The sequence below is a fragment of the Salvelinus namaycush genome, unplaced genomic scaffold, assembly GCF_016432855.1.
Source record: "Salvelinus namaycush isolate Seneca unplaced genomic scaffold, SaNama_1.0 Scaffold372, whole genome shotgun sequence".
Classification (NCBI taxonomy): Eukaryota; Metazoa; Chordata; class Actinopteri; order Salmoniformes; family Salmonidae; genus Salvelinus; species Salvelinus namaycush.
The window spans coordinates 86,392-112,500 of NW_024060697.1; the positions used below are offsets into that span (position 1 = coordinate 86,392).

Below are 26,109 nucleotides of genomic sequence, written 5' to 3' on the forward strand. Positions count from 1 at the left end.
GTGGAAAGCTGCATGGATAGAGAGAGAGTAGAGAGAGATGACTCAAGTAGCGAAGTAAACTATAAAAATGGGATGTTACACACTGCGTTTAACATTTAACAAACCAAACATTCAAATACCGTTATATAAGTTAAATTATAAACTGGGTGGTTCGAGCCCTGAATGCCGATTGGCTGACAGCCATGGTATATCAGACCGTATACCACAGGTATGACAAAACATGTATTTTTACTGCTCTAATTCCATTGGTAACCAGTTTATAATAGCAATAAAGTACCTAAGGGGTTTGTGGTATATGGCCAATATACCACGGCTAAGGGCTGTGTCCAGGCTGTACTCCGCGATGCGTCGTGTATAAGAACATTTCTTAGCTGTGGTATATTGGCCATATACCACAAACCCCCGAGGTGCATTACTGCTTAAGTAAAAACCCAAACCGGTCCGTGCATCAATAGCGGTATATGGTAGAATACGGTATAGTGGCCAGCCCTAACAGACAGTGTTCGTGACATACCTGTGTACAGTAGGAAGGGTTACCTGAGAGGTGAGGAGGTGGAGCATCACAGTCATCATGGGTACACTCTGTTTCAGCTGCTTGGCCTGAACAGTGGAGGGATGCTTCCTGCCCACTATACTGCCCAGCGCGGACAGCATGTCATCTACACAGTACAGAGGACAGAGGAGAGAGAGACAGACAGCATGTCATCTACACAGTACAGAGGACAGAGGAGAGAGAGACAGACAGACAGCATGTCATTTACACAGTACAGAGGACAGAGGAGAGAGAGGTGAGAGACAGACAGACAGCATGTCATCTACACAGTACAGAGGACAGAGGAGAGAGGGGTGAGAGACAGACAGCATGTCATCCACACAGTAGAGGACAGAGGGGTGAGAGACAGACAGACAGCATGTCATCTACACAGTACAGAGGACAGAGGAGAGAGGGGTGAGAGACAGACAGACAGCATGTCATCTACACAGTACAGAGGACAGAGGAGAGAGGGGTGAGAGACAGACAGCATGTCATCCACACAGTAGAGGACAGAGGGGTGAGAGACAGACAGACAACATGTCATTTACACAGTACAGAGGACAGAGGAGAGAGAGGTGAGAGACAGACAGACAGCATGTCATCTACACAGTACAGAGGACAGAGGAGAGAGGGGTGAGAGACAGACAGACAGCATGTCATCTACACAGTACAGAGGACTGAGAAGAGAGGGGTGAGAGACAGACAGCATGTCATCTACACAGTACAGAGGACAGACAGACAGACAGACAGCATGTCATCTACACAGTACAGAGGACAGAGGAGAGAGAGACAGACAGACAGCATGTCATCTACACAGTACAGAGGACAGAGAAGAGAGGGGTGAGAGACAGACAGACAGCATGTCATCTACACAGTACAGAGGAGAGAGGGGTGAGAGACAGACAGACAGCATGTCATCTACACAGTAAAGAGGACAGAGGAGAGAGGGGTGAGAGACAGACAGACAGCATGTCATCTACACAGTACAGAGGGCAGAGGAGAGAGGGGTGAGAGACCGACAGACAGCATGTCATCTAAACAGTACAGAGGACAGAGGAGAGAGGGGTGAGGGACAGACAGCATGTCATCTACACAGTACAGAGGAGAGAGGGGTGACAGACAGACAGACAGCATGTCATCTACACAGTACAGAGGACAGAGGGGTGACAGACAGCATATAATTTACACAGTACAGAGGGGTGACAGACATACAGCATGTCATCTACACAGTACAGAGAGGTGACAGACAGACAGCATGTGATCTACAGAGTACAGAGAGAGGGTTCTCTCTCCCCACCCCTCCCTTGCCCCCCCCCCCCCCTTTCCTCTCCCCTTTTCATCACCTCTCCTCCCCTTCAGTCTCCTCTCCCCACCCCACCCCTTCCCCTCTACTAATCTCCTCCTCTCCCTGTGATCTCCCCATCCGTCCCCATACCCTCTCCTCCTCTCTCCTCTCCCCTCCTCTCCTCCCAGTGATCTTAGAGGAGAATGAGAGCGGACCGGTTTGAACCAGTTGGGTCTGGCTTCCGGCCCTCTGATGGGAGACGTGCCATGTTAGCAGCACTGATTCCAGAGGAGAGAGAGACAGACAGCATGTCATTTACACAGTACAGAGGACAGAGGAGAGAGAGGTGAGAGACAGACAGACAGCATGTCATCTACACAGTACAGAGGACAGAGGAGAGAGGGGTGAGAGACAGACAGCATGTCATCCACACAGTAGAGGACAGAGGGGTGAGAGACAGACAGACAGCATGTCATCTACACAGTACAGAGGACAGAGGAGAGAGGGGTGAGAGACAGACAGACAGCATGTCATCTACACAGTACAGAGGACAGAGGAGAGAGGGGTGAGAGACAGACAGCATGTCATCCACACAGTACAGAGGACAGAGGAGAGAGAGACAGACAGACAGCATGTCATCTACACAGTACAGAGGACAGAGAAGAGAGGGGTGAGAGACAGACAGACAGCATGTCATCTACACAGTACAGAGGAGAGAGGGGTGAGAGACAGACAGACAGCATGTCATCTACACAGTAAAGAGGACAGAGGAGAGAGGGGTGAGAGACAGACAGACAGCATGTCATCTACACAGTACAGAGGGCAGAGGAGAGAGGGGTGAGAGACCGACAGACAGCATGTCATCTAAACAGTACAGAGGACAGAGGAGAGAGGGGTGAGGGACAGACAGCATGTCATCTACACAGTACAGAGGAGAGAGGGGTGACAGACAGACAGACAGCATGTCATCTACACAGTACAGAGGACAGAGGGGTGACAGACAGCATATAATTTACACAGTACAGAGGGGTGACAGACATACAGCATGTCATCTACACAGTACAGAGAGGTGACAGACAGACAGCATGTGATCTACAGAGTACAGAGAGAGGGTTCTCTCTCCCCACCCCTCCCTTGCCCCCCCCCCCCCCTTTCCTCTCCCCTTTTCATCACCTCTCCTCCCCTTCAGTCTCCTCTCCCCACCCCACCCCTTCCCCTCTACTAATCTCCTCCTCTCCCTGTGATCTCCCCATCCGTCCCCATACCCTCTCCTCCTCTCTCCTCTCCCCTCCTCTCCTCCCAGTGATCTTAGAGGAGAATGAGAGCGGACCGGTTTGAACCAGTTGGGTCTGGCTTCCGGCCCTCTGATGGGAGACGTGCCATGTTAGCAGCACTGATTTACAAATTAAACGTCAGGAAAAGGTCAATACCTGGCTGGGTGATTTAAAATTCAATCAGAAAGGTAATTAAAAAGAGGGAGAATCAAATTGGCTTGCTCCATCCAGCCATTGATGCAAGTTCCCCTCAACCCCACTTCACTTCACCTCCTCTCCCCTCCCCTCCCCTCTTCTCCTCTCCCCTCCCCTCTTCTCATCTCCCCTCCCCTCCTCTCTTCTCCCCTCCCCTCCTCCTCTCCTCATCTCCTCTTAGTGCTGTGGTTTTTGTGTTATTGTGATTGATTTACCCAGAATGGCTGGCAGCTGCAGCACGACGTGACGGATGAGCAGATCGAGGCATTTTGACAGGTATTCATTGCTGCTTTGTAGCTCCTTCCCTGGCGTGGCCTGCCTGATGTCTCTTTCAATGTACATCACCAGCCTGCAAAACATTATCATTCACCTACAGCCTCCAATCTACCCTGGAGCCGGACGGAGCCGGGATCAATACAAGCCATTGAAAACAGACGTATTATAGCAAACAAATGATATTCATTACAACAATTAGGGTTAAAAATAAAGGCTAATAGATTCAGAGATCAATGAGGAGCATCAAATCAGCCCTCAAGCTGCAACAAGACTCTTGAACTCAAACACACAGCCTGCAAGTTGAAACAAGACTCTTGAACTCAAACACACAGCCTGCAAGTTGAAACAAGACTCTTGAACTCAAACACACAGCCTGCAAGTTGAAACAAGACTCTTGAACTCAAACACACAGCCTGCAAGTTGAAACAAGACTCTGGAACTCAAACACACAGCCTGCAAGTTGAAACAAGACTCTTGAACTCAAACACACAGCCTGCAAGTTGAAACAAGACTCTGGAACTCAAACACACAGCCTGCAAGTTGAAACAAGACTCTTGAACTCAAACACAAAGCCTGCAAGTTGAAACAAGACTCTGGAACTCAAACACACAGCCTGCAAGTTGAAACAAGACTCTTGAACTCAAACACACAGCCTGCAAGTTGAAACAAGACTCTGGAACTCAAACACACAGCCTGCAAGTTGAAACAAGAACAACCCTCATATGTGATGTCTACAGGTCAGTACACCACTGTACAGAGACAGATGTGATGTCTACAGGTCAGTACACCACTGGACAGAGACAGATGTGATGTCTACAGGTCAGTACACCACTGTACAGAGACAGATGTGATGTCTACAGGTCAGTACACCACTGTACAGAGACAGATGTGATGTCTACAGGTCAGTACACCACTGTACAGAGACAGATGTGATGTCTACAGGTCAGTACACCACTGTACAGAGACAGATGTGATGTCTACAGGTCAGTACACCACTGTACAGAGACAGATGTGATGTCTACAGGTCAGTACACCACTGTACAGAGAGACAGATGTGATGTCTACAGGTCAGTACACCACTGGACAGAGACAGATGTGATGTCTACAGGTCAGTACACCACTGGACAGAGACAGATGTGATGTCTACAGGTCAGTACACCACTGGACAGAGAGACAGATGTGATGTCTACAGGTCAGTACACCACTGGACAGAGAGACAGATGTGATGTCTACAGGTCAGTACACCACTGGACAGAGAGACAGATGTGATGTCTACAGGTCAGTACACCACTGGACAGAGAGACAGATGTGATGTCTACAGGTCAGTACACCACTGGACAGAGACAGATGTGATGTCTACAGGTCAGTACACCACTGGACAGAGACAGATGTGATGTCTACAGGTCAGTACACCACTGTACAGAGAGACAGATGTGATGTCTACAGGTCAGTACACCACTGTACAGAGAGACAGATGTGATGTCTACAGGTCAGTACACCACTGGACAGAGACAGATGTGGTGTCTACAGGTCAGTACACCACTGTACAGAGACAGATGTGATGTCTACAGGTCAGTACACCACTGGACAGAGAGACAGATGTGATGTCTACAGGTCAGTACACCACTGGACAGAGACAGATGTGATGTCTACAGGTCAGTACACCACTGGACAGAGACAGATGTGATGTCTACAGGTCAGTACACCACTGTACAGAGACAGATGTGACGTCTACAGGTCAGTACACCACTGGACAGAGACAGATGTGATGTCTACAGGTCAGTACACCACTGTACAGAGACAGATGTGATGTCTACAGGTCAGTACACCACTGGACAGAGAGACAGATGTGATGTCTACAGGTCAGTACACCACTGGACAGAGACAGATGTGGCATCTACAGGTCAGTACACCACTGTACAGAGACAGATGTGATGTCTACAGGTCAGTACACCACTGTACAGAGACAGATGTGATGTCTACAGGTCAGTACACCACTGGACAGAGAGACAGATGTGATGTCTACAGGTCAGTACACCACTGGACAGAGACAGATGTGATGTCTACAGGTCAGTACACCACTGGACAGAGACAGATGTGATGTCTACAGGTCAGTACACCACTGGACAGAGACAGATGTGGCGTCTACAGGTCAGTACACCACTGGACAGAGACAGATGTGATGTCTACAGGTCAGTACACCACTGGACAGAGACAGATGTGATGTCTACAGGTCAGTACACCACTGGACAGAGACAGATGTGATGTCTACAGGTCAGTACACCACTGGACAGAGACAGATGTGATGTCTACAGGTCAGTACACCACTGGACAGAGACAGATGTGATGTCTACAGGTCAGTACACCACTGGACAGAGACAGATGTGATGTCTACAGGTCAGTACACCACTGGACAGAGACAGATGTGACGTCTACAGGTCAGTACACCACTGGACAGAGACAGATGTGACGTCTACAGGTCAGTACACCACTGGACAGAGACAGATGTGACGTCTACAGGTCAGTACACCACTGGACAGAGACAGATGTGACGTCTACAGGTCAGTACACCACTGGACAGAGACAGATGTGACGTCTACAGGTCAGTACACCACTGGACAGAGACAGATGTGACGTCTACAGGTCAGTACACCACTGTACAGAGACAGATGTGACGTCTACAGGTCAGTACACCACTGTACAGAGACAGATGTGACGTCTACAGGTCAGTACACCACTGTACAGAGACAGATGTGATGTCTACAGGTCAGTACACCACTGTACAGAGACAGATGTGATGTCTACAGGTCAGTACACCACTGTACAGAGACAGATGTGATGTCTACAGGTCAGTACACCACTGTACAGAGAGACAGATGTGATGTCTACAGGTCAGTACACCACTGGACAGAGACAGATGTGATGTCTACAGGTCAGTACACCACTGGACAGAGACAGATGTGATGTCTACAGGTCAGTACACCACTGGACAGAGAGACAGATGTGATGTCTACAGGTCAGTACACCACTGGACAGAGAGACAGATGTGATGTCTACAGGTCAGTACACCACTGGACAGAGAGACAGATGTGATGTCTACAGGTCAGTACACCACTGGACAGAGACAGATGTGATGTCTACAGGTCAGTACACCACTGGACAGAGACAGATGTGATGTCTACAGGTCAGTACACCACTGTACAGAGAGACAGATGTGATGTCTACAGGTCAGTACACCACTGTACAGAGAGACAGATGTGATGTCTACAGGTCAGTACACCACTGGACAGAGACAGATGTGGTGTCTACAGGTCAGTACACCACTGTACAGAGACAGATGTGATGTCTACAGGTCAGTACACCACTGGACAGAGAGACAGATGTGATGTCTACAGGTCAGTACACCACTGGACAGAGACAGATGTGATGTCTACAGGTCAGTACACCACTGGACAGAGACAGATGTGATGTCTACAGGTCAGTACACCACTGTACAAAGACAGATGTGACGTCTACAGGTCAGTACACCACTGTACAAAGACAGATGTGACGTCTACAGGTCAGTACACCACTGTACAGAGACAGATGTGATGTCTACAGGTCAGTACACCACTGGACAGAGAGACAGATGTGATGTCTACAGGTCAGTACACCACTGGACAGAGACAGATGTGGCGTCTACAGGTCAGTACACCACTGTACAGAGACAGATGTGGCGTCTACAGGTCAGTACACCACTGTACAGAGACAGATGTGATGTCTACAGGTCAGTAAACCACTGGACAGAGACAGATGTGGTGTCTACAGGTCAGTACACCACTGGACAGAGACAGATGTGATGTCTACAGGTCAGTACACCACTGGACAGAGACAGATGTGATGTCTACAGGTCAGTACACCACTGGACAGAGACAGATGTGATGTCTACAGGTCAGTACACCACTGGACAGAGACAGATGTGATGTCTACAGGTCAGTACACCACTGGACAGAGACAGATGTGATGTCTACAGGTCAGTACACCACTGGACAGAGACAGATGTGATGTCTACAGGTCAGTACACTACTGGACAGAGAGACAGATGTGATGTCTACAGGTCAGTACACAACTGGACAGAGACAGATGTGATGTCTACAGGTCAGTACACCACTGGACAGAGACAGATGTGATGTCTACAGGTCAGTACACCACTGGACAGAGAGACAGATGTGATGTCTACAGGTCAGTACACCACTGGAGAGAGAGACAGATGTGATGTCTACAGGTCAGTACACCACTGGACAGAGACAGATGTGATGTCTACAGGTCAGTACACCACTGGACAGAGACAGATGTGATGTCTACAGGTCAGTACACCACTGGACAGAGAGACAGATGTGATGTCTACAGGTCAGTACACCACTGGACAGAGAGACAGATGTGATGTCTACAGGTCAGTACACCACTGGACAGAGACAGATGTGATGTCTACAGGTCAGTACACCACTGGACAGAGACAGATGTGATGTCTACAGGTCAGTACACCACTGTACAGAGAGACAGATGTGACGTCTACAGGTCAGTACACCACTGTACAAAGACAGATGTGACGTCTACAGGTCAGTACACCACTGTACAGAGACAGATGTGATGTCTACAGGTCAGTACACCACTGGACAGAGAGACAGATGTGATGTCTACAGGTCAGTACACCACTGGACAGAGACAGATGTGGCGTCTACAGGTCAGTACACCACTGTACAGAGACAGATGTGATGTCTACAGGTCAGTAAACCACTGGACAGAGACAGATGTGGTGTCTACAGGTCAGTACACCACTGGACAGAGAGACAGATGTGATGTCTACAGGTCAGTACACCACTGGACAGAGAGACAGATGTGATGTCTACAGGTCAGTACACCACTGGACAGAGAGACAGATGTGATGTCTACAGGTCAGTACACCACTGGACAGAGAGACAGATGTGATGTCTACAGGTCAGTACACCACTGGACAGAGACAGATGTGATGTCTACAGGTCAGTACACCACTGTACAGAGACAGATGTGATGTCTACAGGTCAGTACACCACTGTACAGAGACAGATGTGATGTCTACAGGTCAGTACACCACTGGACAGAGAGACAGATGTGATGTCTACAGGTCAGTACACCACTGGACAGAGAGACAGATGTGATGTCTACAGGTCAGTACACCACTGTACAGAGACAGATGTGGTGTCTACAGGTCAGTACACCACTGGACAGAGAGACAGATGTGATGTCTACAGGTCAGTACACCACTGTACAGAGACAGATGTGGTGTCTACAGGTCAGTACACCACTGTACAGAGAGACACATGTGATGTCTACAGGTCAGTACACCACTGGACAGAGACAGATGTGATGTCTACAGGTCAGTACACCACTGGACAGAGAGACAGATGTGATGTCTACAGGTCAGTACACCACTGGACAGAGACAGATGTGATGTCTACAGGTCAGTACACCACTGGACAGAGACAGATGTGATGTCTACAGGTCAGTACACCACTGTACAGAGACAGATGTGATGTCTACAGGTCAGTACACCACTGTACAGAGAGACAGATGTGATGTCTACAGGTCAGTACACCACTGTACAGAGACAGATGTGATGTCTACAGGTCAGTACACCACTGGACAGAGACAGATGTGATGTCTACAGGTCAGTACACCACTGTACAGAGACAGATGTGATGTCTACAGGTCAGTACACCACTGGACAGAGACAGATGTGATGTCTACAGGTCAGTACACCACTGGACAGAGACAGATGTGATATCTACAGGTCAGTACACCACTGGACAGAGACAGATGTGATGTCTACAGGTCAGTACACCACTGTACAGAGACAGATGTGATGTCTACAGGTCAGTACACCACTGTACAGAGATGGTATGCATGTCAATTAGCAGATACAGCTGCAAAACACACACACACACACAAACACACACACACACACACAGAGAGAGAGAGAGAGAGACCGACACACACACAGAGAGACAGACACACAGAGAGACACACACACAGAGACAGACAGACAGACACAGAAACACACACACACACATGTACGTACAGCCCCTGGGCGCTTGCTTATTAACATGCAGTGTTAATTAGGCCTAACTTGTTTTCCACCAACAGAACACACGTCTGCATAACATACTCCATCCACAGACGTTTACCCAGCAGCCATCTACTCCCCTCCCCAAAAACACCTGGCTTCCAAATTAGACAGCAATGAAAAACACTGAGAAGATTTGCGAGAAACACTTGAGAGGGGAAAGAAGCCCAAGCAAGTAACTGGCACTGGCATGATATTACTGGCATACAGCTGTTTTAAAAGTAAAAATAAACATGGGGTCTTCAAACACCAGAAAATATGATATTAATCACAACCAAATGAACAGATGAGAAAAACAGTGTGCCAGATTTCAGTACAGCAAAGCACCTTGGGGCAGCGATAGACCTACATCTCTCTGTAGTGATACAGTATATTCCTGGTCCTTGATAGACCTACATCTCTCTGTAGTGATACAGTATATTCCTGGTCCTTGATAGACCTACATCTCTCTGTAGTGATACAGTATATTCCTGGTCCTTGATAGACCTACATCTCTCTGTAGTGATACAATATATTCCTGGTCCTTGGAAAGAAAATACCTCCCCAGTGTGACAGGAAGACAGCTGTGGTATTAACCCATACACTTCTGACCTATAAAGACCTTCCACACAAACACATCCCATTTGTACCAATAAATCTCCCTCATTCTACCAACTGATCATTTCACTGTAAGGAGGTACATAGGAGCCTGCTATGCCAGGCAGCTGGCAGGCAGCAGTCAGTTCTGCAGCAGCCAGGTGAAGCCAAAGCAAGAGGGGGAAATCAAAGATCCAGGGCCATTCAGATGACTTAAATACATCTATTTATTAGAGCATGTAGGGATCAACCAGGTTTCTACTAGTCCTATATCACTAGCTGGGCCCTAGTAGAGAGAGAGAGAGTAGAGAGAGAGAGTAGAGAGAGAGTAGAGAGAGAGAATAGAAAAGAGAGAATAGAGAGAGAAGAGATAGAGTATAGAGAATAGAGAGAGTATAGAGAGAGAAGAGAGAATAGAGAGAGTAGAGAGAGAGAGTAGAGAGAGAGGGGGAGAGAGACAGTATAGAGAGAGGAGTAGAGAGAGTAGAGAGAGAGAGAATAGAGAGAGTAGAGAGATAGTAGAGAGAGAGAGGGAGAGAATAGAGAGAGTAGAGAGAGAGTAGAGAGTAGAGAGAGAATAGAGAGAGAGTAGAGAGAGTAGAGAGAGTAGAGAGAGAATAGAGAGAGTAGAGAGAGTAGAGAGAGAATAGAGAAGAGAGAGAATAGAAAGAGTAGAGAAAGAGTAGAGAGAGTAGAATAGAGTAGAGAGAGAATAGAGAGAGAATAGAAAAGAGAGAAGAGAATAGAAAGTTGAGAACTGTGACTTTCACTATGAATGACATTTAGTCGTGGGCAGGACGTTAGGTGCTGACAGCCGACACGCATCACTCTATAATTGGAATCCCAGGAGGAACGGGGGCGAAAGGGGAGCTGGAACCAGTGACAGGGATTGATAGGTGTGGCAGCCTGACATTTGGGCTTCCCACTTCCTGTTATAGTCCTGGGGGGTCAGTGGGAATATAATTTCAGCAGTGTTCATTCATTTGTTCTGCTGCTGATGAGAAAATCTGCCCACTCAGCTCCACACAATCAGGCCCCAGTGGTACACACCACAGGTCATTTTGTCCAACCTATGTTTTTGATTTACGATGCATATCACAAGCTACATCATTAAATAAATAATTCACATGAAACAGTAGTGGATATTAACATGTCATCCATTGGTTAAATACATGATCAAATAAAGACCTCAATACCAACAGACCTTGTACCAGTTGTACTAAACTTCTAACCACTTTCTCCACATTTCCAGTCAAGCTATAAAAAGACATGTTGACAACTTTTCTTCAGAGCATATTTCACCCTGCAACGCTGTCACCGTGCGGCGCCTGGCTTGGCCTACAAGTGTCTCTCCATGTCTTCTCCGACCATTGAAAACACTTCACACAAAGCAACAAACTTGACATTTCCACAACAGGGACGCGGGCGCTAGGCTGGTTTATCAGAAGGCATGATGATGAGGAGCGTGTGGTGGGCCGTGCGCTCTGCGCGCCACAGTGGAGCTAATTAGAGAAGTGTTTGGGTGAGTGCCGCCATGCTGCAGACGGTTCTCACGTTAGGAGATAGAGTGGGGGGTTAGTGCTGACAGGGACCGCCCTGGGAACACTTGTTAGAGTCTGGGAAGAAATAGAAGCCAACAGCATCACATGGCTGGCAAGGAGAGGGAGAGAGAGAGACGAGAGGGAAAGAGGGAGAGACAAAGAGGGAGAGAGAGAGGGATGGGAGAGAGGGAGAGAGAGAGAGGGAGAGAGATGGGAGAGAGAGGGATGAGAGGGAGGGATGAGAGGGAGAGAGAGAGAGAGACGTGGACGTCCACAGACAGGGCTGGCTAGCAGAGTCTAGCCTGTTTAAACTGCAACTAGGCCAATTCATTTACATTTCTAAATATGATGTAGGGTTCACATGCCTATCAAGATACACTTATTTTTTTACAAAAGTTAGTCCTGAAACTTTCACAACTACATTTGTTATGAAACTTTGCATTTAAATATGTCATTTGATTTCTTCACAATTTAGTATTTTAGCAAGGGGCTAATCAATAACTCTGCACAAATTATGTAAAGTAAGAACAAGTGACTGACTACAGAATTTCTGTCCAACATACAACCTGGTATAACCTACTATCAGCTAGATCCAAATGGACACAGAGCTGTCCTACTTCCTCTTCATAATTATAGCAGCTCGCGAATGACAGACAACATTCAACCCTTATCAAAAAAACCATCTCTTCTTCCTCATGAGTTTGATTCAGGATTCCAGCCCTTTTCCCCAATCAAAGGACTTCTAGCTCAAATCCTGAGGCCGAAAAAAAGTTATCCCGACATAAATCGGTTTAGAATGATCGTTTGCTTGAGCAACCAGTGGAATTTATTAGAGAAAACCATTTCTCCGGTTGCTGAACCATTTGATAGACCTCATTTAACTGTTTTTATACAACGTTGCTCTTTGATATTGGTTCTAGGCTGAGGACTTAAGGCATCTATTAAATTCCAGTCCTCTACAAAGCCAAAATAGTGGTGTTGGACACATTTCATTATGTGTGTGTGTGTGTAGCAAATCAAATGTTATTTGTCACACGCGCCGAATAAAACAGATGAAATGCTTACTTACAATCAACTAACCAACAATGCAGTTAAGAAAAAACATTCAAATACATAAAAATATAAATAAAAACACAAGAAAAATAAATAAATAAAAATATTTTTTAAATGCAATAATTTAATTATATAATAAATTAAATTACAAATAATAAAATTAAAAAAGTAACAATTAATTAAAGAGCAGCAGAAAAATAACAATAGCAAGACTATATACAGGGGGTACCAGTACTGAGTCAATGTGCGGGAGCACCGGATAGTCAAGGTAATTGAGGTAATTGTATATGTAGGTAGAGTTATTAAAGTGACTATGCATTGATAATAAACAGAGAGTAACAGCAGCGTAAAAGTGTGTGTTTGTGTGTGGGGGGGCTGGAGTCTTATGGCTTGGGGGTAGAAGCTGTTTAGAATCCTCTTGGACCTAGACTTGGCACTCCGGTACCGCTTGCCGTGCGGTAGCAGAGAGAACAGTCTATGACTAGGGTGGCTGGAGTCTTTGACAATTTTTAGGGCCTACCTCTGACACCGCCTGGTATAGCGGTGCTGGATAGCAGGAAGCTGGGCCCCAGTGATGTACTGGGCCGTACACACTACCCTCTGTTGTGCCTTGCGGTCGGAGGCCGTGCAGTTGCCATACCAGGCAGTGATGAAACCAGTCAGGATGCTCTCGATGGTGCAGCTGTAGAACCTTTTGAGGATCTGAGGACCCATGCCAAATCTTTTCAGTCTCCTGAGGGGGAATATGTTTTGTCGTGCCCTCTTAACAACTGTCATGGTGTGTTTGGACCATGTTAGTTTATTGGTGATGTGGACACCAAGGAACTTGAAGCTCTCCATCTGCTCCACTACAGACCCGTCAATGAGAATGGGGGCGTGCTCGGTCCTCCTTTTCCTGTAGTCCACAATCATCTCCTTTGTCTTGATCATGTTGAGGGAGAGGTTGTTGTCCTGGAACCACACGGCCAGGTCTCAGACCTCCTTCCTATAGGCGGTCTCATCATGGTCAGTGATCAAACTTCATGGTTTGCCAACCCACACCAATTTGCATACCGCCCCAACAGATCCACAGATGATACAATCTCTGTTGTACTCCATACTGCCTTTTCACACCTGGACAAAAGGAACACCTATGTACGTACTGTGGGGACGATGTCATCAATGTACTTATTGATGAAGCCAATGACTGATGTGGTGTACTCCTCAATGCCATCGGAGGAATCCCAGAACATATTCCAGTCTGTGCTAGTAAAACAGTCCTGTAGTTTAGCATCTGCTTCATCTGACCACTTTCTTATTGACCGAGTCACTGGTGCTTCCTGATTTAGTTTTTATTTGTAAGCAGGAATCAGGAGGATAGAATTATGGTCAGATTTGCCAAATGGAGGGCGAGGGAGAGCTTTGTACACGTCTCTGTGTGTGGAGTAAAGGTGGTCTAGAGTTTTTTTTCCCCTCTTGTTGCACATTTAACATGCTGGTGGAAATGAGGTAAAACGGATTTGAGTTTTCCTGCATTAAAGTCCCCGGCCACTAGGAGCGCCGCCTCTGGGTGAGCCTTTTCCTGTTTACTTATGGCCATATACAGCGCATTGAGTGCGGTCTTAGTGCCAGCCTCGATTTGTGGTGGTATGTAGACAGCTATGAAAAATCTCTTTGTAAATAGTGTGGTCTACAGTTTATCTTGAGATACTTTACCTCAGGCGAGCAAAACCTTGAGGCTTCCTTAGATTTTGCGCACCAGCTGTTGTTTACAAATATACATAGCCCGCCACCCCTTGTCTTACCAGAAGCCGCTGTTCTATCCTGCCGAAAAAGCTTAAAACCCGCCAGCTGTATGTTATTCATGTCGTTGTTCAGCCACAACTCGATGAAACATAAGATATTACAGTTTTTAATGTCCCGTTGGTAGGATATACGTGATCGTAGTTCGTCTATTTTATTATCGCTTGATTGTACGTTGGCTAATAGGACCAATGGTAAAGGTAGATTACCCCCTCGGCGTCTGATCCTAAAAAGGAACCCGGATCTTCGTCCACGATACCGCAGTCTCTTACTCCTGCGAATGACGGGAAATCCTTCCCGTCCGACTCGTTGAACAAAAGGTATTCTTTCAGTATGCGGTGAGTAATCACTGTCATGACATCTAGAAGCTCTTTTCGGTCATAAGACACAGTGGCAGAAACATTATGTACAAAATACATACAATAACGTGAAAAAACATACACAATAGCACAATTGGTTACAGGATCGTAAAACAGCAGCCATCTCCTTCGTGTAGATGTGTGTGCTAGCGTGTGTGTGTGTGTGTGTGTGTGTGTGTGTGTGTGTGTGTGTGTGTGTGTGTGTGTGTGTGTGTGTGTGTGTGCGTGCGTGCGTGCGTGCGTGCTAGACCTGTCCATACCTAGAGTTGCAGCAGAGTAGCAGCATGTCCCTGTTGCTGCAGAGGACCTGAAGGAGAACCAGGAAGGCCTTGGCTCTGATGACAGAGGACGGGCTCTCCAGGGAACGCATTATCTTCACCACAAAGTCCTGTAATGACAGACAGACACTCCATTAAAGGGAGAGTTCACTGTTTTGGCGTTATGATACAATTCATTTGATTATCATTGTTACCTACAACAACAAAAAATGCTAGCCAGATTCTGGAATTTCCATTAAAAAAAGCCACATTTAAAAATGGTTTGGATGAAACAACACACAAGGGTAAGTCAGAACTATCCCTTTAAGACATGCTCAACTGTAATGTAGTCAAGTGGGGTTAGCTAAGCCTTAGCTGACCAGCAGAGCCAGCTATAGTGTTGGCCTGACACTGAGCTACACTGAGTCTTAGCTGACCAGTAGAGACAGCTATAGTGTTGACCTGACACTGAGCTACACTGAGTCTTAGCTCACCAGTAGAGACAGCTATAGTGTTGACCTGACACTGAGCTACACTGAGTCTTAGCTAACCAGTAGAGCCAGCTATAGTGTTGACCTGACACTGAGCTACACTGAGTCTTAGCTCACCAGTAGAGACAGCTATAGTGTTGACCTGATACTGAGCTACACTGAGTCTTAGCTGACCAGTAGAGACAGCTATAGTGTTGACCTGATACTGAGCTACACTGAGTCTTAGCTGACCAGTAGAGACAGCTATAGTGTTGACCTGACACTGAGCTACACTGAGTCTTAGCTGACCAGTAGAGACAGCTATAGTGTTGACCTGACACTGAGCTACACTGAGTCTTAGCTCACCAGTAGAGACAGCTATAGTGTTGACCTAATACTGAGCTACACTGAGTCTTAGCTCACCAGTAGAGACAGCTATAGTGTTGACCTGACACTGAGCTACACTGAGTCTTAGCTCACCAGTAGAGTCAGCTATAGTGTTGACCTGACACTGAGCTACACTGAGTCTTAGCTGACCAGTAGAGACAGCTATAGTGTTGACCTGACACTGAGCTACACTGAGTCTTAGCTGACCAGTAGAGACAGCTATAGTGTTGACCTGATACTGAGCTACACTGAGTCTTAGCTGACCAGTAGAGACAGCTATAGTGTTGACCTGACACTGAGCTACACTGAGTCTTAGCTGACCAGTAGAGACAGCTATAGTGTTGACCTGACACTGAGCTACACTGAGTCTTAGCTCACCAGTAGAGACAGCTATAGTGTTGACCTGATACTGAGCTACACTGAGTCTTAGCTGACCAGTAGAGACAGCTATAGTGTTGACCTGATACTGAGCTACACTGAGTCTTAGCTGACCAGTAGAGACAGCTATAGTGTTGACCTGACACTGAGCTACACTGAGTCTTAGCTGACCAGTAGAGACAGCTATAGTGTTGACCTGACACTGAGCTACACTGAGTCTTAGCTGACCAGTAGAGACAGCTATAGTGTTGACCTGATACTGAGCTACACTGAGTCTTAGCTCACCAGTAGAGACAGCTATAGTGTTGACCTGACACTGAGCTACACTGAGTCTTAGCTAACCAGTAGAGACAGCTATAGTGTTGACCTGATACTGAGCTACACTGAGTCTTAGCTGACCAGTAGAGACAGCTATAGTGTTGACCTGATACTGAGCTACACTGAGTCTTAGCTGACCAGTAGAGACAGCTATAGTGTTGACCTGACACTGAGCTACACTGAGTCTTAGCTAACCAGTAGAGCCAGCTATAGTGTTGACCTGACACTGAGCTACACTGAGTCTTAGCTAACCAGTAGAGCCAGCTATAGTGTTGACCTGACACTGAGCTACACTGAGTCTTAGCTCACCAGTAGAGACAGCTATAGTGTTGACCTGATACTGAGCTACACTGAGTCTTAGCTGACCAGTAGAGACAGCTATAGTGTTGACCTGATACTGAGCTACACTGAGTCTTAGCTGACCAGTAGAGACAGCTATAGTGTTGACCTGATACTGAGCTACACTGAGTCTTAGCTGACCAGTAGAGACAGCTATAGTGTTGACCTGACTACTGAGCTACACTGAGTCTTAGCTGACCAGTAGAGACAGCTATAGTGTTGACCTGACACTGAGCTACACTGAGTCTTAGCTGACCAGTAGAGCCAGCTATAGTGTTGACCTGACACTGAGCTACACTGAGTCTTAGCTCACCAGTAGAGTCAGCTATAGTGTTGACCTGACACTGAGCTACACTGAGTCTTAGCTGACCAGTAGAGCAGCTATAGTGTTGACCTGACACTGAGCTACACTGAGTCTTAGCTGACCAGTAGAGACAGCTATAGTGTTGACCTGACACTGAGCTACACTGAGTCTTAGCTGACCAGTAGAGACAGCTATAGTGTTGACCTGACACTGAGCTACACTGAGTCTTAGCTGACCAGTAGAGACAGCTATAGTGTTGACCTGACACTGAGCTACACTGAGTCTTAGCTCACCAGTAGAGACAGCTATAGTGTTGACCTGACACTGAGCTACACTGAGTCTTAGCTGACCAGTAGAGACAGCTATAGTGTTGACCTGACACTGAGCTACACTGAGTCTTAGCTGACCAGTAGAGACAGCTATAGTGTTGACCTGACACTGAGCTACACTGAGTCTTAGCTCACCAGTAGAGACAGCTATAGTGTTGACCTGATACTGAGCTACACTGAGTCTTAGCTGACCAGTAGAGACAGCTATAGTGTTGACCTGACACTGAGCTACACTGAGTCTTAGCTGACCAGTAGAGTCAGCTATAGTGTTGACCTGACACTGAGCTACACTGAGTCTTAGCTCACCAGTAGAGACAGCTATAGTGTTGACCTGACACTGAGCTACACTGAGTCTTAGCTCACCAGTAGAGACAGCTATAGTGTTGACCTGACACTGAGCTACACTGAGTCTTAGCTGACCAGTAGAGACAGCTATAGTGTTGACCTGACACTGAGCTACACTGAGTCTTAGCTCACCAGTAGAGACAGCTATAGTGTTGACCTGACACTGAGTCTTAGCTCACCAGTAGAGACAGCTATAGTGTTGACCTGATACTGAGCTACACTGAGTCTTAGCTCACCAGTAGAGACAGCTATAGTGTTGACCTGACACTGAGCTACACTGAGTCTTAGCTAACCAGTAGAGCCAGCTATAGTGTTGACCTGACACTGAGCTACACTGAGTCTTAGCTCACCAGTAGAGACAGCTATAGTGTTGACCTGACACTGAGCTACACTGAGTCTTAGCTCACCAGTAGAGACAGCTATAGTGTTGACCTGACACTGAGCTACACTGAGTCTTAGCTGACCAGTAGAGACAGCTATAGTGTTGACCTGACACTGAGCTACACTGAGTCTTAGCTGACCAGTAGAGACAGCTATAGTGTTGACCTGACACTGAGCTACACTGAGTCTTAGCTCACCAGTAGAGACAGCTATAGTGTTGACCTGACACTGAGCTACACTGAGTCTTAGCTCACCAGTAGAGACAGCTATAGTGTTGACCTGATACTGAGCTACACTGAGTCTTAGCTCACCAGTAGAGACAGCTATAGTGTTGACCTGACACTGAGCTACACTGAGTCTTAGCTAACCAGTAGAGCCAGCTATAGTGTTGACCTGACACTGAGCTACACTGAGTCTTAGCTGACCAGTAGAGACAGCTATAGTGTTGACCTGATACTGAGCTACACTGAGTCTTAGCTGACCAGTAGAGACAGCTATAGTGTTGACCTGACACTGAGCTACACTGAGTCTTAGCTGACCAGTAGAGACAGCTATAGTGTTGACCTGACACTGAGCTACACTGAGTCTTAGCTCACCAGTAGAGACAGCTATAGTGTTGACCTGATACTGAGCTACACTGAGCCTTAGCTGACCAGTAGAGCCAGCTATAGTGTTGACCTGACACTGAGCTACACTGAGTCTTAGCTCACCAGTAGAGACAGCTATAGTGTTGACCTGACACTGAGCTACACTGAGTCTTAGCTGACCAGTAGAGACAGCTATAGTGTTGACCTGACACTGAGCTACACTGAGTCTTAGCTGACCAGTAGAGACAGCTATAGTGTTGACCTGACACTGAGCTACACTGAGTCTTAGCTGACCAGTAGAGACAGCTATAGTGTTGACCTGACACTGAGCTACACTGAGTCTTAGCTGACCAGTAGAGACAGCTATAGTGTTGACCTGACACTGAGCTACACTGAGTCTTAGCTGACCAGTAGAGACAGCTATAGTGTTGACCTGACACTGAGCTACACTGAGTCTTAGCTCACCAGTAGAGACAGCTATAGTGTTGACCTGATACTGAGCTACACTGAGCCTTAGCTGACCAGTAGAGCCAGCTATAGTGTTGACCTGACACTGAGCTACACTGAGTCTTAGCTCACCAGTAGAGACAGCTATAGTGTTGACCTGACACTGAGCTACACTGAGTCTTAGCTGACCAGTAGAGACAGCTATAGTGTTGACCTGACACTGAGCTACACTGAGTCTTAGCTGACCAGTAGAGACAGCTATAGTGTTGACCTGACACTGAGCTACACTGAGTCTTAGCTGACCAGTAGAGACAGCTATAGTGTTGACCTGACACTGAGCTACACTGAGTCTTAGCTGACCAGTAGAGACAGCTATAGTGTTGACCTGACACTGAGCTACACTGAGTCTTAGCTGACCAGTAGAGACAGCTATAGTGTTGACCTGACACTGAGCTACACTGAGTCTTAGCTCACCAGTAGAGACAGCTATAGTGTTGACCTGACACTGAGCTACACTGAGTCTTAGCTCACCAGTAGAGACAGCTATAGTGTTGACCTGACACTGAGCTACACTGAGTCTTAGCTGACCAGTAGAGACAGCTATAGTGTTGACCTGACACTGAGCTACACTAACTTGGAGGGCTCCCTGTGGGCTGCTACAGGTGTTATCACTTACACTGTCTGGAAGGTGCTGGGAGGGTGGAAACGACAGCCTCTCCAAAACAATACACTTATCATAAAACCATAGGTTAATAGGACTAATTGGCTCAACGCTATTTACTGGGCAGCAAATTAGTCAGAATTGATTAACTTTCACAATCAGGAGGAAAATGGAAAAGGACAGCAGAAGTAAGACAGACATGAACACTCCTAAATACTGTGATTAAATACTGGCTGTTGTTGTGTGTGAGCAGTTGAGTTAATTCATTTCAAAAGCCTCTGGTCTACCCTGCTGCATAAACTGTAATTACATCAACAGTATTCCAAGCTGCACTAGAAGATTGTTGCAGCTCCTTACCCAATTAGTGGAGTTGCTTAGAGATTCATTGAAATAAAAAATGTATGCAAAGACAATGCATGAATAAACAAGGCTTTCCGGACTTCTATTTGTCAAGGGAATTAATGAGGAAAACGTATAGCATTTTATAATTGGTGCAAAGGTGACGCAGTAAGTTGTATGCACTCAAAGACTTGTTTTCCCAAGTTACATTGGAAATGTACATGTAGATGAATTCAGGTCAAACTAAATGACCAGTGGTAATCTCACAGAACCTTGAAGGCAGCGATGTACAGTACCTTCTTAAATCACTTTCACCGGCTCATTCTCCAATTGATTACCACTTCAGATAATGCAGGATGTGTAGCATTATTAAAGTAGCATGTTTCATTTCAGCCAAATTGGTTCTCCTTCCGTTCATTTGTGTCTATAGGAACTTTACAGGGAGGGAGGGCCTTGTTTGTGCATTAACACACCTGCTGCTATTACGAAACAGTACTGCCCCTCTTAGTGGAGAATCCTGAAAGCAAGATGAATATTTAAAGATAATCATCAGTAGGAATAAGGCATGTTTGTTCAAGTCTCAGTGACTGGGAGTCAAGTCAACCTCAGGAAATAAGAGAATTCCTCTCTTTGAAGAAAATGGTTCTCTCCCATCCCAGTTGGTGAGGCCCTGAGACAGACTAGACATCACATGCAGACAAATCTTTCTCTTTCTTATCTGCATCTTATCTGGCTTTGGCTGCATGTGTTCCGTTGGGAGAGATTTATATTCCATTATTTGTTCATACTTACAACTAACCCTAACTGGGCCAGAGGATTAAAGATAGAGGGAGATGGAGAGGAGAGAGGAGAAGAAGAGGAGAGGAGATGGGATTAATCTCCTGTGTTGGCTGGAACTAGCAGCACAAGTCGATAATGGCCAATTATCTGTAAGAGGTTAGGGAGAGGGCGGCGGTGCCGGGCCAGATGAGATGTTTAGTACTGAAGAAGATGGCACAGGGCTGAAACACGTCCACACAGAGACAACACCAAACCCATACAGCTATGGCACGGGCCACACTCCTAGCCTCACAGTGACAGTTGAATGAAGGAGGAGCTAGAGTTGTGCTTTCATTTTCTGCGTCCCAAATGGCACCCTATTCCCTATAGTGCACTACCTTTGCCCAGGGCCCATAGGGTCAAAAGTAGTGCACTATTTTATTTTTAACCTTTATTTAACTAGACAAGTCAGTTAAGAACAAATTCTTATTTACAATGACTCCCTACCCCGGCCAAACCCGTACGACGCTGGGCCAATTGTGCATTGTCCTATGTGACTCCCAATCACGGCCGGTTGTGATACAGTTGGATTCGAACCAGGGTCTGTAGTGACGCGTCTAGCACTGAGATGCAGTGCCATAGATCACTGCGCCACTCAGGAGCCATGTAGGGAATAGGGTAGCATTTAGGACTGTTGGTGTTTAACAAGGTGTTACACTACAGTATCCTACATACCCGCTCCTGGACTAGTCTGTGTAGCTGGGCGTGGGCCCCTGACGCCAGCATGGCAGAGAACATGGTGAGTATGTGCTGCTGGACACGGCTGATCCCCGACACCAGGCTGGCTAAGATGGCTGGTAGCCCCACCTTGTCAATCACACTCTGGAAGGCACTGGCTGAGAGGCGGGTGATTCTGCACAGGGCCTGTATGAAGTTAATAAGACAGGAAGGCCTCAATCATTATCAAGTTCACTTTCAAACACATCTGGCTTCTAAAAGTGGCTGAAGTGCCGGATAGGCAGGGTTTGCACATTTGGGACTACAGCATTGGTTTCTTTGGGCCAGACAAACTCAATCAAGAAAAAGTTTAAACAGGAACCTAGGTCTGGTATCAAGATATTAGTCCCAATGCAGGTTATATACATGGATGTAATCCATCCAGTGGTATTTCATCAGTACACACAGTATCTCTAATTCAATCACAAATGAAAGTAAAAAATTGAAGTGAGTGAGTGAGTTCAGGTTTCCCTGGTTAGTGTATTGTGTGTGGTGTTTGTACTCACTGAGATGGCGCTGACGCGTAGTGAGTCGACGCTGGAGTGTGTGAACAGGTACCAGAGCATGGGGCCTATCTCCCCGGTGATGAAGCCCTGGGCGTAGTGAGACGCCGGGGTACACACGTTCTCCACCATCTTACACACCATGTGGTTCACAACCACCTCCTCCTAAAGACACACATACAGACACACACACGGACAGACATACACACACGGATGAACCCAACACACACACACAGTACAATACAATGGAATGCCCAAGATAATTTAGCTAGGCTAAATAAAACACAATTATGAATACTACAAGAACCTGAAGGTCACACCTCAAAGAAAAGCAAACAATTAGCGAGTAACAATTTGATTTACACAAATCATTACAATGGCTGACATGTGAAGTGGTTCATTACCTACACGATGGGCTGTGAACGAGGAATGATTTATTCTGAGAGAAACACCATTTCAGTGAAATAGGGGCACGCTAATGAAATACTGAAAAGATGATCGGAATGGGTTTTTCAATGCATCCATTATATACCACGCATCCATTATATACCGCGCATCCATTATATACCGCGCATCCATTATATACCGCGCATCCATTATATACCGCGCATCCATTATATACCACGCATCCATTATATACCGCGCATCCATGCATCCATTATATACCGAGCATCCATCATATACCACGCATCCATTATATACCACACATTATATACCGCGCATCCATTATATACCACACGTTATATACCACGCATCCATTATATACCACGCATCCATTATATACCACGCATCCATTATATACCACGCATCCATTATATACCACGTATCCATTATATACCACGCATCCATTATATACCGAGCATCCATTATATACCGCGCATCCATTATATACCGCGCATCCATTATATACCACGTATCCATTATATACCGAGCATCCATTATATACCGCGCATCCATTATATACCGCGCATCCATTATATACCACGCATCCATTATATACCACGCATCCATTATATACCACGCATCCATTATATACCGCGCATCCATTATATACCGCGCATCCATTATATACCGCGCATCCATTATATACCGCGCATCCATTATATACCACGCATCCATTATATACCACGCATCCATTATATACCACGCATCCATTATATACCGCGCATCCATTATATACCACGCATCCATTATATACCGATCATCCATTATATACCACGTATCCATTATATACCGAGCATCCATTATATACCGCGCATCCATTATATACCGCGCATCCATTATATACCACGCATCCATTATATACCGTGCATCCATTATATACCGATCATCCATTATATACCACGTATCCATTATATACCGAGCATCCATTATATACCGCGCATCCATTATATACCGCGCATCCATTATATACCGTGCATCCATTATATACCGCGCATCCATTATATACCGCGCATCCATTATATACCGAGCATCCATTATATACCGCGCATCCATTATATACCGCGCATCCATTATATACCGAGCATCCATTATATACCGCGCATCCATTATATACCGCGCTGTCACGTTCCTGACCTGTTTTATGTTATTTTTGTATGTGTTTAGTTGGTCAGGGCGTGAGTTGGGGTGGGCATTCTATGTTTTGTGTTTCTATGTTTAGGTCGTTTGTAATTAGCCTTATATGGTTCTCAATCAGGGACAGGTGTTTTACGTTTTCCTCTGATTGAGAACCATATATAGGTTGGCTGTTCACACTGTTTGTTTGTGGGTGATTGTCTTCCGTGTCTGTGTCTGCGCACCACACGGGACTGTTTGGTTTGTTCGTTCGTTCGTTTGATGTAGTCTGTTCCTGTTCGTGTGTTCTTCGTGTAGTTATGTAAGTTCCATGTTCAGGTCTGTCTATGTCGTTTTGTTATTTTGTAAATTCTCAAGTTTGTTTAGTTTTCGCCTTGTTTAAATAAAAGTCATGTCGTATCACAACGCTGCGTTTTGGTCAAATCCCTACTCCTCCTCTTCGGACGAAGAGGAGGAGGAAAACCGTTACAGAATCACCCACCAACCAAAGACCAAGCGGCGTGGGAGAGCGCAACAAAGAAACCAGGACTCGTGGACATGGGAGGAAATATTGGACGGAAAAGGACCCTGGGCTCAGACAGGGGAATATCGCCGCTCTGTTGAAGAGAGGGAGGCAGCTAAAGCCCAGGAGCGGTGGTTTGAGGAGGCAGCAAGGAGACGTGGCTGGAGACCCGAAAAGCCTGTGAGTAAACCCCAAAAATTTCTTGGGGGGGGGGCTTAAAGGGAGAGTGGCGAAGTCAGGTAGGAGACCTGCGCCCACTCCCTGTACTTACTGTGGAGAGCGAGAGTACGGGCAGACACCGTGTTACGCAGTAGAGCGCATGGTGTCTCCTGTACGTGTGCATAGCCCGGTTTGGTACATTCCAGCTCCACGTATCGGCCGGGCTAGATTGAGCGTTGAGCCGGATGTCATGAAGCCGGCCCAACGCATCTGGCCACCAGTGCGTCTCCTCGGGCCGGCTTACATGGCACCAGCCTTACGCATGGTGTCCCCGGTTCGCCTACATAGCCCGGTGCGGGTTATTCCACCTCCCCGCACTGGTTGGGCGACGGGGAGCATACAACCAGGTAAGGTTGGGCAGGCTCAGTGCTCAAGGGAGCCAGTACGCCTGCACGGTCCGGTATTTCCGGCGCCACCTCCCCGCTCCAGGCCAGTGCCTACACCACGCACCAGACTTCCAGTGCGTCTCCAGAGCCCTGTTCCTCCTCCACGTACTAGCCCTATGGTGCGTGTCTCCAGCCCAGTACCACCAGTCCCGACACCACGCACCAAGCCTCTTGTGCGTCTCCAGAGCCCTGTGCGCACTGTTCCTTCTCCCCGCACTCGCCCTGAGGTGCGTGCCCTCAGCCCGGTACCTCCAGTTCCGGTACCACGCACCAGGCCTATAGTGCGCATCGAGAGTCCAGTGTGCCCTGTTGTTGTTCCCCGCACTAGCCTGAAGGTGCGTGTCCTTAGCCCGGTACCTCCAGTTCCGGCACCACGCACCAGGCTTCCAGGGCGTCTCCAGAGCCCTGTACGCACTGTTCCTTCTCCCCGTACTCGCCCTGATGTGCGTGCCCTCAGCCCGGTACCACCAGTGCCGGTACCACGCACCAGGCCTATAGTACGCCTTGAGAGTCCAGTGTGCCCTGTTGTTGTTCCCCGCACTAGCCTCAAGGTGCGTGTCTTTAGCCCGGTACCTCCAGTTCCGGTACCACGCACCAGGCCTACAGTGCGTCTCAGCCGGCCAGAGTCTGCCGTCTGCCCAGCGGCGCCTGAACTGCCCGTCTGCCCAACGGCGCCTGAACTGTCCGTCTGCCCAACGCCGTCTGAACTGTTCATCTACCAAGCGCCGCATGAGCCGCCCGTCGGTACTGAGCCTTCAAAGCCGCCCGTCTGCCATGAGCCTACAGAGCCGTCCGCCAGACAGGAGCCGCTAGAGCCTTCCGCCA

At 47.1% G+C, this 26,109-nt stretch overlaps 1 protein-coding gene across 1 annotated transcript in view; it reads right to left on the reverse strand.

The window, feature by feature from the left end:
• ulk4 (unc-51 like kinase 4) overlaps positions 1 to 26,109 on the reverse strand; it is a 123,306-nt gene that overhangs the window by 65,117 nt on the left and 32,080 nt on the right. Inside the window, exons 20-24 of the mRNA XM_038985751.1 lie at positions 22,603 to 22,764; positions 22,055 to 22,243; positions 15,279 to 15,406; positions 3,505 to 3,638; positions 538 to 659 (exon numbers count right to left, since the gene is read on the reverse strand). Coding sequence (XP_038841679.1) covers positions 538 to 659; positions 3,505 to 3,638; positions 15,279 to 15,406; positions 22,055 to 22,243; positions 22,603 to 22,764 — 735 coding nt within the window. The remainder of the gene's footprint in view (positions 1 to 537; positions 660 to 3,504; positions 3,639 to 15,278; positions 15,407 to 22,054; positions 22,244 to 22,602; positions 22,765 to 26,109) is intronic.